This window comes from Tursiops truncatus, chromosome 1 (assembly GCF_011762595.2).
Source record: "Tursiops truncatus isolate mTurTru1 chromosome 1, mTurTru1.mat.Y, whole genome shotgun sequence".
Taxonomy (NCBI): Eukaryota; Metazoa; Chordata; class Mammalia; order Artiodactyla; family Delphinidae; genus Tursiops; species Tursiops truncatus.
The window spans coordinates 88,696,836-88,711,036 of record NC_047034.1 but is presented as its reverse complement, the minus strand read 5'-3'; the positions used below and the strand labels follow the sequence as shown (position 1 = coordinate 88,711,036).

Below are 14,201 nucleotides of genomic sequence, written 5' to 3'. Positions count from 1 at the left end.
AATGCTAGGCGTAAAGTATATAACTCTTGATATGAACCAACTCTTTTAGTTCAGAATTTGCTGTAGCCAAACATTTGGGCTTAGGACCACTGTCAAGCAGGACTAGGGATGCTGGTTTGGATTTGTACCTTACAGTCTGTCCAGAAATGAGAAACCCTTTGCAGAAGGGCCAGGTCGCTCCAGTAGCTTACTTATTTGGCAGCATTCGTTGGCCCATCTGTGTTCAATATCATTTATAGAACTGCTGCTATAATTGCTGTGTTACTCAGTTGGTTTCCTTTTGCCTCTAAGTGAAAAACAGTTCTAGTTTCCAAATATTTCACCCTAATGAAAATGGTCACCCTTCTGCATTCTGTGGAAGAAGCCTAGTTCTGGAAATACATAATTGGCATCTGGAATATGCACATTATTAGGAAAATAATAGAAATAGCTTTGACACTGCTTTTTTTGTACATTGACTTTGAAACTGAATACTATAATCAATTTCTGAAGAACCTTATTCTCAGTGCTACATCACACGCTGTGTTGATTTAAACCACAGACATTTGTCCAAATTATAGCCTAGCACCAGCATCACTAACACAAAAGTAACAAAGTGTCTACTGTCGTGATGGATCTGGGGAAAGATTTCCTCAAAAACCACCCAAAAACCTGGCAATTTTGTGAGAATTTATAAAAATCCATCTGACTCCTTTTTATAAGAGAAATACTAAATATAAAAACTGAAATAGTTTTATTTAAGGTAGAGTGCTATTAAATCTTATGGAAAGTACTATAGCACTTCAGTAAACTGAGGTATTTAAGTTCTTTGCACAGTATTTCTTGCAGGACAGTTGTTTACATTGTACTGATTTAAAGGGATTTCTTTCACTCTGTAACTTGATAATGAACTTAGTTTCTAAAATACGTAGATTAGAATACAAATTGACCATTGACTTGTTGACAGTAATAGTAACATTATGTTATGACATATTGCAGATCTCTCAGCAAAGAGTGCCTCTGTTCCAGATGAACTTGGTGCCTGTGGACATTCTAGAACATCAAGCTATGCAAGCCAGCAGTCGAAAGTATCAGGTAGAGGCTAAGAGTGAAGTTGAATTGCTCTGAAGGGATTTGGAATTGCTATGGTGCGGGAGGAGAATGTTTGGTTGCAGTGTGTTTGATACTAGTGTTACATCCACAGTGATTTTCTCTGACAGGGTATAGCTCTTGCCACTCCCGGTCATCTAGTTTCTCTGAGTTCTGCCACAGGAGAAATACCTCAGTGGGAAGTACATCAACAGGAATTGAAAGTATTCTAGAGCCATGTGATGAAATTGAGCAAAAGATAGCTGGACCAAGTCTTGATACAGCTGATAAAGAAGATACAGCTTCGGAAACACTCAACAGGTATCATTTTGGTCTCAGTTTAAATGGAAAAAAGAAAAAAAAAAACACTTTTTTTTCATAACATAATAAAAAAGGAAATTTTTTAAAATTATTCTCAAAGATGCCCAGTGAAACAAGATTCTGTAGAATCTCAGCTGAAGCGAGTTGATGACACCAGAGTGGATGCAGATGATATTGTGGAGAAAATATTACAAAGTCAAGACTTCAGCCTAGATTCCAGTGCAGAAGGTGTGTAGATAACCATTAAGTATATATGGATGTATGTGACCCGGGTTTGTATAATCAATGTGGTCAGCAGTAAAGAGTCAGTACATTATGATACTGAGTGTTTGGTATTTGTAAAATAAATTTCACACCCATAAAAATCTGAAGATAACTTTTTAGTTCTTGGATAGTTCAGTTTAATGGATATTAAATTTGGAAAAGAATTAACTTTAGTTTAAAAATATCAATTTTAAAGAAAGCTTTTATTGTATTTTTTAACTATGCATCAATGTCTGCCATGATTATATACCTTATGACAGATATCTACATCTGCTTTGTCATAACTGGGCATGAGTACCTCAAGTCACTATTGCAATTTGGAAGGTTAGGTGGTGATCTTAAAATGATAGTGAGTAACAGAATGCCTCATTCCCTCCTTAGCATTTTTACTGAAACTGAAAATTTACGTGCCACCAATTTGAAAGTTATAATTATTCATGCTGGTGTGAATAGAGAGCAGTTAACAATGGACTTAGTTTCATTATGTAACTGGTTGTAAAGAAAAATAATTAAACCCTGCTTGAGGAAGTTTGTAGGAACAGCTGTCTTCTTTACTGGGCTTTAAGAAAAATAGCTTTAAGAAAGTTAACAAGAAGTAACTATTAGGATATCTTTTAAACTGCCTGTTTTAAAACATGTATGTAGTTCTTTTTTTAAGTTTTTATTTCTTTAACAAAACTGAATGTAAAATGTGAATTTATTATAATATGAATATTATTTGACAATCTAATAATTGTACCTATAACAAATATTGTAAATGTATATTGCAGAAGAAGGACTGAGGTTATTTGTGGGTCCTGGGGGAAGTACAACCTTTGGCAGTCATCATCTTCCAAACAGGTATGTAGTCCAAAGAGTATCTCACTGAAATAAAGAATAGACTGACTTTTTCTTTTAAATGCTCGTGAGTAGAAGATGAAGGTTACAAAGTTTGTATTAGATTGAGGCTAGAAAGCACAATATTAGTAGTTCCATGAGAAGAATTACAGCTCTTAGTGTAGCTCTTAGTTTTCCTTATCCTGAGTATGTTTGAAATTGTATTTTATAAGTTTATTTGTTGATTTCCTTAGATGTGTTTTTAGAATGTGTTAGTAGAGAACTGGTAGAGCACTGGGCAAGCTGCAGTATACAAAGGACATTTAGAAAAGAGTTCTTAGTCTGATATCTTACAGCAAAGCAAAATCATATTTTCAATCAGTGATCTTGTCTGTTATGAGCAGTTACACAACCACTCAGTAGCAGACACTGATATTAATCTTTTCTGTACTCTCTTTTCTGCACCCCACTAGAGCCTAACATACATATTAAGAAAAATAAGTTTGGAAAACTAATTTTCATGTTGGTAGTTATTTAGATTCAGATGAAGAAAAGGCACCTGCCAAACTTAGCATTCTGGTTCCCAGCACTGCAGCAGATGATAGTGAGCACAGATGCTGAGGACACCTTAGAAATTCTGATCACTCCACTGCTTCCCCACAGCCTGATCCCTGTGCACCCAGTACCCAGTATTTCTGTGGAGTATTTATGTAGAATTCCAGCACAACGACAGTCTAAGTCAGAGTTGCAGGGGGAGGGAGCCCCCTTGGTCCAAGACAGTTATTTTATTCTCTAATGCTCAAAACCAGAAAGAATGTTTAATTCATTTCTTCTACCAATACTCATTTTATTGAGTACCTCCTATGTGTCCATCACACTGCAGGGCCCAAAGGATACAAAGGAGCAAACACCTACATCAGCAACTAACTACCTTCAGATGTGATAGGTGGTAATAAAACTGTGCTGTGGAGGATAGAGGAGTCACACAATTTAGACCTTTTGTAACTTTCATTTACTTATGCACTTATTAAATTCAGTAACAATTTATTGGGCCAACTTGTGGTTAAGGGTGCAAAGAAGAAAAACCCAGCTCTTACCCTCAGCTAGATTATAGTCTAGCATGTGAGTTTGGAAAACTACAGCCCGTGGGCCCTGTTGGCTCACTGCCTATTTCTGTAAACAAAGTTTTATTGGAATACAGCCCACCTGTTTACGTATTGTCTACACATATTGTCTGAATTGGCTTCTTTGTGCTACAGTAGGAGCCATGAGCAGTATAACAGAGACTATGTGGCCCTCCTAAGATATTTGTTATCTGACCCTTTCTAGCAGGTGAGATAGACAGGCTAAATTTTATAGTAGTATGATAAATTCTGTAACACAGAGAAGTAGAGGAAACTGAGGTGGCACCTTACTCAGACAGAGAAAAGTTGACACTCGAAGAGGGTCTTTGGGAGAATAAAAGATAAGTGAGCGGTTACGAAGGGGTATGTGGAAGACAGATATTCCTGGTAGTAGGGACAAATAGAAGGAACTTAACAGGCATAATAATTATAATATATAATTATATAGTAGTGAATATATAATAATTATAGGCAATACTTATTGAACTTTTATTAGTTATGTGCTGAGCACCATGTGTATGTTTCATTCAATTCTCACCTCTTTCAACACTATTATTAGTTTTTTAAAAGAGGAAGCAAAGATAAAAAGAGGTTAAGGAAGTTTACCCAAGGAAGGCCTTAAAGCTAGTAAGTGTTAAAACCAAGGTCATACCCATGTCTCTTGAGACTAAAGCCCATTCATTGTACTTAATCATTTTATCTTACTGGTTTATGAATAGTATCACCTACTTAGAGGATGCCCATAAACAGGTTTTTCTAAGGAGGTGGGGCATGTGAAATGGAGTTGTGGGACATGAGGCTGGGAAGTATCTTGAAGACAGGTTGTAAAGAGCCTCCGTCCCCATAACAAAATGTTTACCCTTGTGTACACTGGGGAGCCATTGGTCATTCTTCAGCAGGGAACTGACCTATCAGATTGGCATTTTAGAAAAGTAACTGGCCATAATTTTGAAGGTAGATAGGAGCAGGGAAAGACTAGTAGCAGGGAACTAGGTAGAAGAATGACATTTATAAGGACAGTGATATGTATGGTAGAGAAAATGTGTTTTTGAGTTAAAGAGACAGGTTTACATCTTAACCAGACCACTTTGGGAGTAAATCATTTAACTTCAGTTGAACTGAACTCTATTAAAAATGTGATCATATGCCTACTTCCTGGAGTTGTTATAAAGTATAAATGACATGATATACTCAGTAAGCCCTAGCTATTATTATTTTAGGTGGAGAAACAGCAAAAGCTACAGTTCCAACCAAAAGGAACCAAAATAATAAACGCATGGGCTATCTCATTAGACTACTCAGGGTCCAGTCATAGCTCTTCCACTATTGACTTTACAGTGTTAGTAAACTCTCTGTAAGCCTCATTTTCCTCACCTGTAAAATGGGAATGGTAAATAAGTTATGTAACTCATAGGATTTTTGTGAGGGTTAGGTTTAGATCACTTATGTAAAGTTACTTAGCACAGTACCTGGCACATAAAAGGTTCTCAATATATGCTAGCTATTTGTGTTGTTACTCAGAGAAAAGAAAGATAATTTCTAGTTGAGACAGAATCTAGAACCTAGGATATAAGGGCATTTATGTAGTTATGAATTCTGGCTCCCGTCCTCCTTCCAAATGAATGTTAAAAAAAATCACCCAATACGTGAAAGCCTAAAGGGACAATTAGGGGTTGAAGTAGATTCATATTACATGCTGAAGAATGTCAGAAACAATGTGTCATGGTGAAAGGACGATGGGCCATGGAGTCAGATATGGGTTCTGTTCCTGGCTTAGCCGTAATTACCCAGCTTAGCCGTGATCTTGACGTACTGCATCTCTCACTTGCTACCAAAAAGACAGATGCATCCCTGGGAGAACAACACACGCTCTGGAGTGGGCTGCCTGTGTTCAGTCCCAAGCTCCACCATTTATTAGCTGTGTGTCTTTGGTAAGTTACTTCACTTCTCTCTGCCTCAGTGTCCTCACCTGTAAAATAGTGATGATAATAGAACCCACCTCGTAAGAGTTAATAGTGTTAAAATTAAACGAGGGAAGACATGGTAATGCTTAGGACAAAATCTGGTATGCAGTAAACACTCAAGTACTTTATATATACTAATTAAAGGTCTGTCTTTCAGAGTTCTTATGGCAGTTAATTTGAACTGTCCAGCAAGTACTTGTACACATAGGCTCTCCATAAATAGTGGGTATTCATCAGAGAAGCTAATGTGTTAGTGTTAGACCCATCATGTAAGATAAACTAGTAGCACAGGATGAAACAAGAATCATTTACCTAGGGCACAGAAGAGGCACAAGAACCACAGTTCCAAAAGGGAACCTGTGAGATTGAAGAGAACAGGGCAACAAGTGATAGAGACTTGGGGAGGACTGTTTGCAGTAATCCATTTTAAGTCTAGTGGATGCAGCCTGGCCAGCTCAGGGCTGCTTACAGAACCCTGCATGTACCTCCTTGCTTGCCTTTGGGACATTTAATTTCTGACAAGTAGTCTGCTTTCATTTCTACTTTTGTTCCTCTGTGATTTATCTTTCATCTCTGACTGCTTTTAAGCTTTTCTCTTTATCTCTGGTTTTTAGCAGTTTGCTTATGATGTGCCTTGGCGTGTTTTTCTTTGTGTTTATTCTGCTTAGGGTTCATTGAGCTTTTCTTGAATCTGTGGGTTTAAAATTTTCATCAAAATTGGAAATTCTGCAGCCATTATTTTTCTCCACTCCTTCTGGTACCCCGGACTTACAAATTGTAGCTCCTGCATCCCTGAGCTCTGACCTGAGTCCTCCACTGATAGAGACCACCTAGCTGTATCTGGGTCCTCCCTCCCTGTGCTGTAGGCTGGGAGGGTCCAGAAGGAGATGGCTTTAGGCAGCAAGCTGAGGCAGTTTGTCTGGCTTTTCTTTCTTTCTTTCCCTTATCTCAGGGCCAGTCCCATGCTGCCTGTTGTCCAGTGTGTGAAAACTGTTGTTTCATATAGTCTATCCAGTTTTCTAGTTATTTGAAGCAGGAGCGAAAGTCTGGTTCCTGTCACTCCATCACTGCCCGAAGCAGAACCATTTTAGGGCATCTAAAAGCCTATGTGCAGTGGTGCTCACCAAGGCTCCTTCAAATTCTGATTATCTGCAGCTGTGAAAGAGTGTTCATTGGTATTCTGTTGAGGATGTTCCTATTTCTTCTTTAGAATGAATCTGTAAGAACAGAAGTCTCTGAGCAATCAACTGAGAATTCCAATTCAGTCCTGGTGGACTAGTAACTACTACCTTACTTCCATTTTTTAGAATTTCCCCTTAAAATTCCATTAAGGGCAGAGACCAGTCATGGTGGTTGCTTCTGGTCTTACTGATCTCTGGCATACTCAGAGTGAAATGTCAGGTAGTAGTCCCTGGCATCTTGACAAATGAGGAGATAGGCGCCTGGTGATAACTTTAAGCAGTAATACCCTCCCACCATGCAATACCACTTTAGCTTTCCTTCTTATCACTCAGGAGGGGTCAGTGAAAGGGTAGAATGATCCTCATCCAAAAATAAATCCAGCTCCCTCAAAAAGACACTGTGTTTATAGGCTCATAGAAAACCTTTATCAGGGGAGTTCGGGGTTTTTTTTCGGTTTGGTTTGGTGGTTTTTTTGTTTGGTTGGTTGGTTGGTTTTTTTTGCCATGCTGCAAGGCTTGCAGGATATTAGTTCCACAACCAGGGATTGAAATTGAACCCGCGCCCTTGGCAGTGAAAGCACGGAGTCCTAACCACTGGAGTGCCAGGAAATTCCCAGTTTGGATGTTTTGGGCACTACCTGCCCTGGACTCCTTACATGGTGTACTGCAATAAACGCTGCACTTTCCTTCAACACCAGAAAAACAAAAACAAAAACCTTATCCTCCCAGACCAAGAAACAATAGACGGAACATGTGTTCATTCCATTATAACGTAAGGCCAAGGTGCCAGGTGAATCAACAATAGAAAAAAAAAAAACCTATTGTTGAGGTCTTTACTTAATTTAAGTATTTCTAAGTACTTTATTCACAAAGCTTGCAAATTTTAAGTCTTTTAGTATTCTCCATATTTCATTAATAGAGGTCAGTTAGTACCTGGCATATTAGAGCAAAGGCTAAGCTGCTATAATAAAGAGACCCAAAAATAAAACGGCCAGCCTGGAGGGACAGCTTTGCCCCAGAAATGATTCATTGGTGCAGGTACCTCCATTTTGTCCTTTACCATCCTCCTTACCTGTGTTATCAAAATTGCTACCAGTCCGAGGCAAGCAATGTCCCTTTAAAGCACGTGAGGCAGAAGTTGGCATATCTCCATTCACGTTCCCTGGGGGTGAAACTTAGTCACAAGGCCACACCTGTAGACAAAGGAGTTCAGGAAATATGGTCTCTAACCAAGCAGGCTGTCCCTAGCTGAAACCATGGAAAAGGGGAGAGTAGATGTGGGAGGACAGCCAGCAGTCTGACAAACCATGCTCGTGAAGAAATAAAGCCCCTTCAAGATCATTTTCCCTTTTAATCTGCATTAGCATAGATATAATTTACAATACTGACCACCTATAAAGACATTTGCATTTGACTAAAATAATTTTTGCGCTTCCTTGTTAAATACGTTAAGACGCCACAATACTAATGCAACTAAAAACTATCATCCATTAAGTCAGCGCAAGACCTGAACTGCTAGAGTCAATATATGCTCCTGGATTTACATATAAACATGTTTGCCACAGTGTGTTGATAGTTAAGAATTTGGAAACATTACTAGATTACTGTGGGAATAAGTATGAGGTGATCAGGGACTAGACTAATCCCAGTGTATCAATGATAAACATTCACTACTTCAAGTACTTTCTCTCTGTGATATCTAATATAAACCTTGTGGATATCAAATCAAGTAGAAAATGCCGAATGCACTATCTCTTTGGGGACAAAATTAAGTGGAACAATCTCAAACACTACAGCTCACAAGTTTGAAGTTTTGTTTTGTTTTTTCCCTACTTTTAGGGTGGGGTCTGGAGCTTATGAACAAGTTGTGATCAAACGCTAGAAATCAAGCTGGTGAACTGAAGCTTCCCTAGGGGTTTAAGATGTGGTCAGTTGAGCTGTCAAGGCACTTTATTCAAGCACTTATGAGAAAGTGAACCTATTAAAAAAAAATGCGGCATGTTCATCTATCAAGAGGAAAGCCAACACTGATTTCTTCTCTGAAGGTGCCCACCACTCTCCTTTCTCACCCACCCACAGGGAACATCGGAATGGTAGTATCAGGGCAGTGTGCCGCGTGTACTTAGAGGTACACAGCTTCTGTGGTCACTGCACATAATAATGAAAAGCCTTCTTTTTTTTTTTCAAAACATCCAGTGGGAAAAACAGCACTATACATCTGAGTATAATTTTAATGTTGAAGTGTAAAACGTGTGACAGAAGTGCTTGACTGATTTGGGCTCTAATTTTTTAATTTTATGTTTGAGAGACAATAAGTGAAAATAATTTAAACTCTATAAGCTTTGCCAAGAATAGATATAATTCCTGTGAAGGAAATCTTCCATATTATACTATCACGGTATTGTACTAAGTTCATTCACTCTTTTTGATGCAATATTTGATATAAAATGTGGGTGTTCGTGATTTGGGAAGGTGTTATACTACATTTAAAACATGTAAAATGCTTAATTCTAAATGTATTAGTCATAAATTGAATAACAAATGTGAGTTATTTAAGTCTGAGATATGTGAATGGGTATAATGCTATTATTATGCAGTATGTATCATTACTTGTTAATATTAGATGAGCTACAGAACTCCCACTAGCACTATATGAGAGACCGAAGTTTAAGACTCCATATTGTTAGGCTACCATAAGACACCCTAATGTAAGAGCTCTGTTAACAGAATAATATCTGATGGTTTCAGGAGTCAAAATTTAGAACAACAGGAGGAAAATTGTGATATGGTCAGAAACAGAGCTGCCTTTTCTCTGTAAGTTCAGGCTTACATGAAACTGAAAATTATTCCAAGGAGGTAGTGGATAAAGGACAGGGGACAGCCACTTGACATCACTGACATGGACCCATGGTTTTCTGTTTTCTTCTTTACTGTATCAGAAATTAGTTATTTTGAGGCAAGAATAGAATATAACATACATCAAATAGAGCTTTTAAAATAAGAATATCTGATCTGGATCCAGTTAAATAGCACAGCAGATAAACCTTAAGAGTTTTTCTGGTCTTACATGACAGTGTCTGTATGGAAAGATCTTAATTTTCTTGGAATCAGTCAGTCACTGAAGAAAAATATTGATTCTGTAGAACCAGTCATTCCCAGTCCTTACTTTCAAAACCATGTCCAAGAAATGTGCTGTGTTAGAATTACTTTGGTCTAATATTTCCATGTTGGCAAAGTCAGAGGGAAAAATATATTATTTTTTTTAATTTATTTTTAATATCCAGATTTAGAGGTTTGAAAATTTTTGAATAGTTCATGTTAGGGGTTTTTTTTTTTAATATTTCAAGGATTGGGTATTCCAAATTAATTCAATACTACTTTTATAAATAGATTCTGATATTTTTTTAAAGAGATAACACCCCATTTTAGAATATCTTGAATGTTGAAAGATAGGATTTTCTGACTCATTAGTCATGCTTTTTTATTTTTTAAGATTTGTTTTGAAGAAAAAAAATTGACCTGAACATTTTAGTCTAACCAAGGAAAATATTACCTTAATGGTAAAGACATGCCGTCTGCGAATAAACAGGTGAATTGATCCATTCGTTATATATCATGGGAAGAAAAAAACAATCAAAGAAAGTTTTTAATAGAGATGTGAAGATATTGTTTAGAGAGATATTTATTATGACGTCTTAAAAACATATTTTTCTATTTTCAAAGTATTATTTCTAAGCTATGTTTTTTATTGGCACTTCTGCAGATGATTTTGCAGTTTTGAAAGTGATAATAAAAACTAGATTGTAAGTTAGGTTCAGTGAGGACATTTTTCAGATATGTAAAAGATGCTGTGATTAGGGCACTGCCCACATCTTACTCATCCTTGGCTGCCCTTGGCCCAATACCTTTATACAAGACTGGCTCTTGGTATTTAAGATGATATAGCATTATTTTTTAAGAACAAAATGTGGAGAGATTTTGAAAATCGTGCCTTTACAATTTGAGCAGCCACCAGATACATCTTGCTTAAGGTACTAGTAAGTATAACATATGTTTTGAGAAGTAGAAACATTAGGAAGAAAAAAGATGACAGTGTCCGCTTTCTTCAGTGAAAGTCTGGATTTATTTTATTCTATTTTGTGTTCTATCATAATACTTTGCAATCAGATTTCATTACAGTCCTTGAAAATATTTGTTAAAGGACCTAAGTGTCTTACTTTCTAGTTTTTCTTAGAGTATATACTAGTAATATCTTAACCATATAGCTATTGAAAAAAATCTGCTTATTAAATACCAAGTCTACTTTTGGTTCCATTTTGAGTTTCAAAAATAAATCTGAAAAATTAAATCTTAATAAATTTTCAACTTTTAAATATTAATTATTTTATTTTTTTAATATTAAAGTCGAATTTTAAATCACCTAGTCCTGGAGAATTTGCAGATATATAACATTTTCTTTTTCTAATCTTACCCTAGAGAAAAAGATTGATGGTATTTTTAAAACTAAGTATTTCTGATCAGATAATGAAGTGTCTTAAATACCTTGTTTGGGGGAAACACAGAGACCAGTCAGGAGCCCACTTCCTGTGACTTGTGCTGGTGACCAAGACTAGAGAGGATGTGAAGGGTAGCAGAGGGCAGAGAAGGCCCTGGGCCATTAGTTTACACTCTGATGGTTGACTCCCCCTTTGCGATGGTGGTGGTGAAGGCTTCTGTATACAGACAACTAATTTGGACTGGTACTTATAATCTGAGAAAGTCTTGGCCAAGAATCCTAAAGTCCACCAACCCATTTCAGCAAAATACTATCAGAGTAATGATGTCCTAACTAGATTCTTCTGTATATGTGCTTTTTGGTTTTTTAAATGGAAACCATGAGCCACAGAGGTCCACCACTTAGCCCATTTGTTGCTAGAAGGGAAAAAAATCTCCTACTAGCCTCCAGTCACCCACACATTGAGGTATCAATGAGTTTTAATATATTAAAACATCCAGAAGTATTTTTAGAATTTAAGATTTCCATGCTAACTAGATTACCTTACAAGTTCAAGCTGATGGTATTATTAAATACTTCGTTGAAGTTCTCTGAAGTGTTAGGCTTCCATTATATATGATAATGCTCTAAAAGATACTGGGCTTATATGACAGGGTTGCATTTTATTTTAACAGACCTTTAACTGGGGCAGTTCAGAAATTATGCTTGGTCAGTTCTCTTGGATGGTATGTCATGTTAATGTAACCTAGTACTGTAGTTGAAATTGTGTTGTGCCGTTACCCATGTGTTGGCTTAGGTACTGTACATAGTCTTAATAGCTGAGATGTTAAAGAAGATGAAGTCTAAAAATACAAAGGATGAAACATGCCTATATTAACCTGTTTTAAGACTGCTTTAGATATAAAGGCCTTATTCCCTTATATATGTGACTTTTCAGAAGATAGTATATACACAGTATATTTTAAATGGTCATGTGGGTGGTCTCTAGCTACTCTCCATATGACAAAGCTGGCAAAATTTTTTATTTACGTGGACAACAAACTCCACATTTACAAATGTTTATGTTCATCTTATGAATATAACAATGAATTCTCTTGCTGATATTCATTGACCAAATCCCACATACAGGAAGACATTTACGGTATATTCAGTTTGTTTTTTTGGAAATACATCTTACTTGGGGGATCACCTTCCTCTTAGGCATTTATTTGGTCCTCTGGAAATTGATACAGTTGTGGATAATCATGTAAATGTTTATGAAAAATTTTTTATTGAAGTGATTCCATTAGTATTCTAATCTGTAATACATGGAGAATGACCTTCATATTTATATATTTCTTTATTTTAACCTCCCAGCTATTAATCCAGGAAATTTTTTCCTTTTCTTCGCCAAATTTTTTTATTGTAAAATATTTGAGTAATGTAAAGGTGAATCTTATACATGTTCAATAAAAATCATATCTTTAACTTTAGAATGTCGTTTATACTTTAAATTTTCAGTTAAGGTGCTTCCCTGGTGGCGCAGTGGTTGGGAGTCCACCTGCCGCTGTGGGGAACACGGGTTCGTGCCCAGGTCTGGGAGGATCCCACGTGCCGCGGAGCAGCTGGGCCCGTGAGCCATGGCCGCTGAGCCTGCGCGTCCGGAGCCTGTGCTCCGCAACGGGAGCGGCCACAACAGTGAGAGGCCCACGTACCGAAAAAAAAAAAAAATTCAGTTAAGATTCTGTCAGAAATCTATCAGTTGCTTGCCAAGGAAAGAAAACCGAAGGGAAAAGACCAGCATGTAACTCCTTCCTGAGGGCTTCCCTTTATTTATGACCAGGTAGTATAGCCAGTTTACAGGCTTGAACGCCTCCAGTGAAAGACTTTTCTCTGAGACCTGAGGCAGCCCCTGCCATCCTGTGGGCATGGATTTGGAGTAAGACAGACCTGAGTCTGAATTCAAACTCATCTCTGAACCTGTTTTCTAATCTAAGATGGTGATAATACCACCAACTCTTTTGGGTTGTGATGAAGAACACAAAAGGTAATGTAAGGAATATGCCGTAGGCACTCAGTGTTTGATCAAGCCAAAAATTTGTCTTTTTGTAGCATCTACATACATACCTTAATTCTAGTGTTAGACATATGGAAGATGGTCAATAAATGTGGCACTATTAGAGGTTAAAATCATGACTTAAATGATACTCATAATCACCACACCCTTGTACAGACTGCTTTTCCTTTTGACTAGAATGTCCTCACAGAGCGGAAAAACAATGCCAACAAATTCTCTCTGCTGATATTCAAATTACAGCAGCAACTTCAAGTTAATAAAGAACTATGGTTCAATATGAGTTTGAACCTGATCTTTCTATGTAGATTGTCATGATTTCCCTGGACAGTGAAGATTAAGAAAGGTTACATAAGTTAAGGAGAAAGTACCCCACTTGCTGGCAGAAGCAGGGTGGGGTTATGGCCACTCTAGGGGAAACCCTCAAACCTCCTCCCCAGTACACAGGATTGTACGGGATCATCTGGGACAACTTTGTGCCGATCACAGCAGAACCTAGCAGGAGCCTCTGATCTGTCCCCTCAGACTTTTCAATATAGTTGATGTACAATATTACATAAGTTACAGGTGTACAACATAGTGATTCACAGTTTTTAACGCTTATACTCCATTTATAGTTATTATAAAATATTGGCTATATTCCCTATGTTGTACAATATATCCTTGTAGTTTATTTTATACTTAATAGTTTGTACATTTTAATCCCCTACCCCTGTCTTGCCCCTCCCCCTTCCTCTCCCCTCTGGTAACCACTAGTCTGTTCTCTGTAAGTTTGTTTCTTTGTTATATTCACTAGTTTATTTTTTAGATTCCACATATAAGTCATATCATACAGTATTTGTCTTTCTCTGTCTGACTTACTTCACTTAGCATGATACCCTCCAAGTACATCCATGTTGTTGCAAATGGCAAGAT

The 14,201-nt window shown here is 37.2% G+C and overlaps 1 protein-coding gene across 9 annotated transcripts in view; it reads left to right on the top strand.

The window, feature by feature from the left end:
• Window positions 1–14,201, top strand: part of EEIG2 (EEIG family member 2) — a 150,478-nt gene that overhangs the window by 94,673 nt on the left and 41,604 nt on the right. For 6 of the 9 annotated variants that reach the window (XM_033862679.2, XM_033862678.2, XM_033862677.2 and 3 more), the window contains exons 7-10: window positions 979–1,074; window positions 1,200–1,389; window positions 1,490–1,617; window positions 2,424–2,493. In XM_033862679.2, coding sequence (XP_033718570.1) covers window positions 979–1,074; window positions 1,200–1,389; window positions 1,490–1,617; window positions 2,424–2,493 — 484 coding nt within the window. Of the gene's footprint in view, window positions 1–978; window positions 1,075–1,199; window positions 1,390–1,489; window positions 1,618–2,423; window positions 2,494–5,432; window positions 5,661–8,577; window positions 12,709–12,733; window positions 12,757–14,201 lie in introns of those variants that run through there. The other 3 variants (XM_073810154.1, XM_019919549.3, XM_019919548.3) reach the window with 3 other exon arrangements.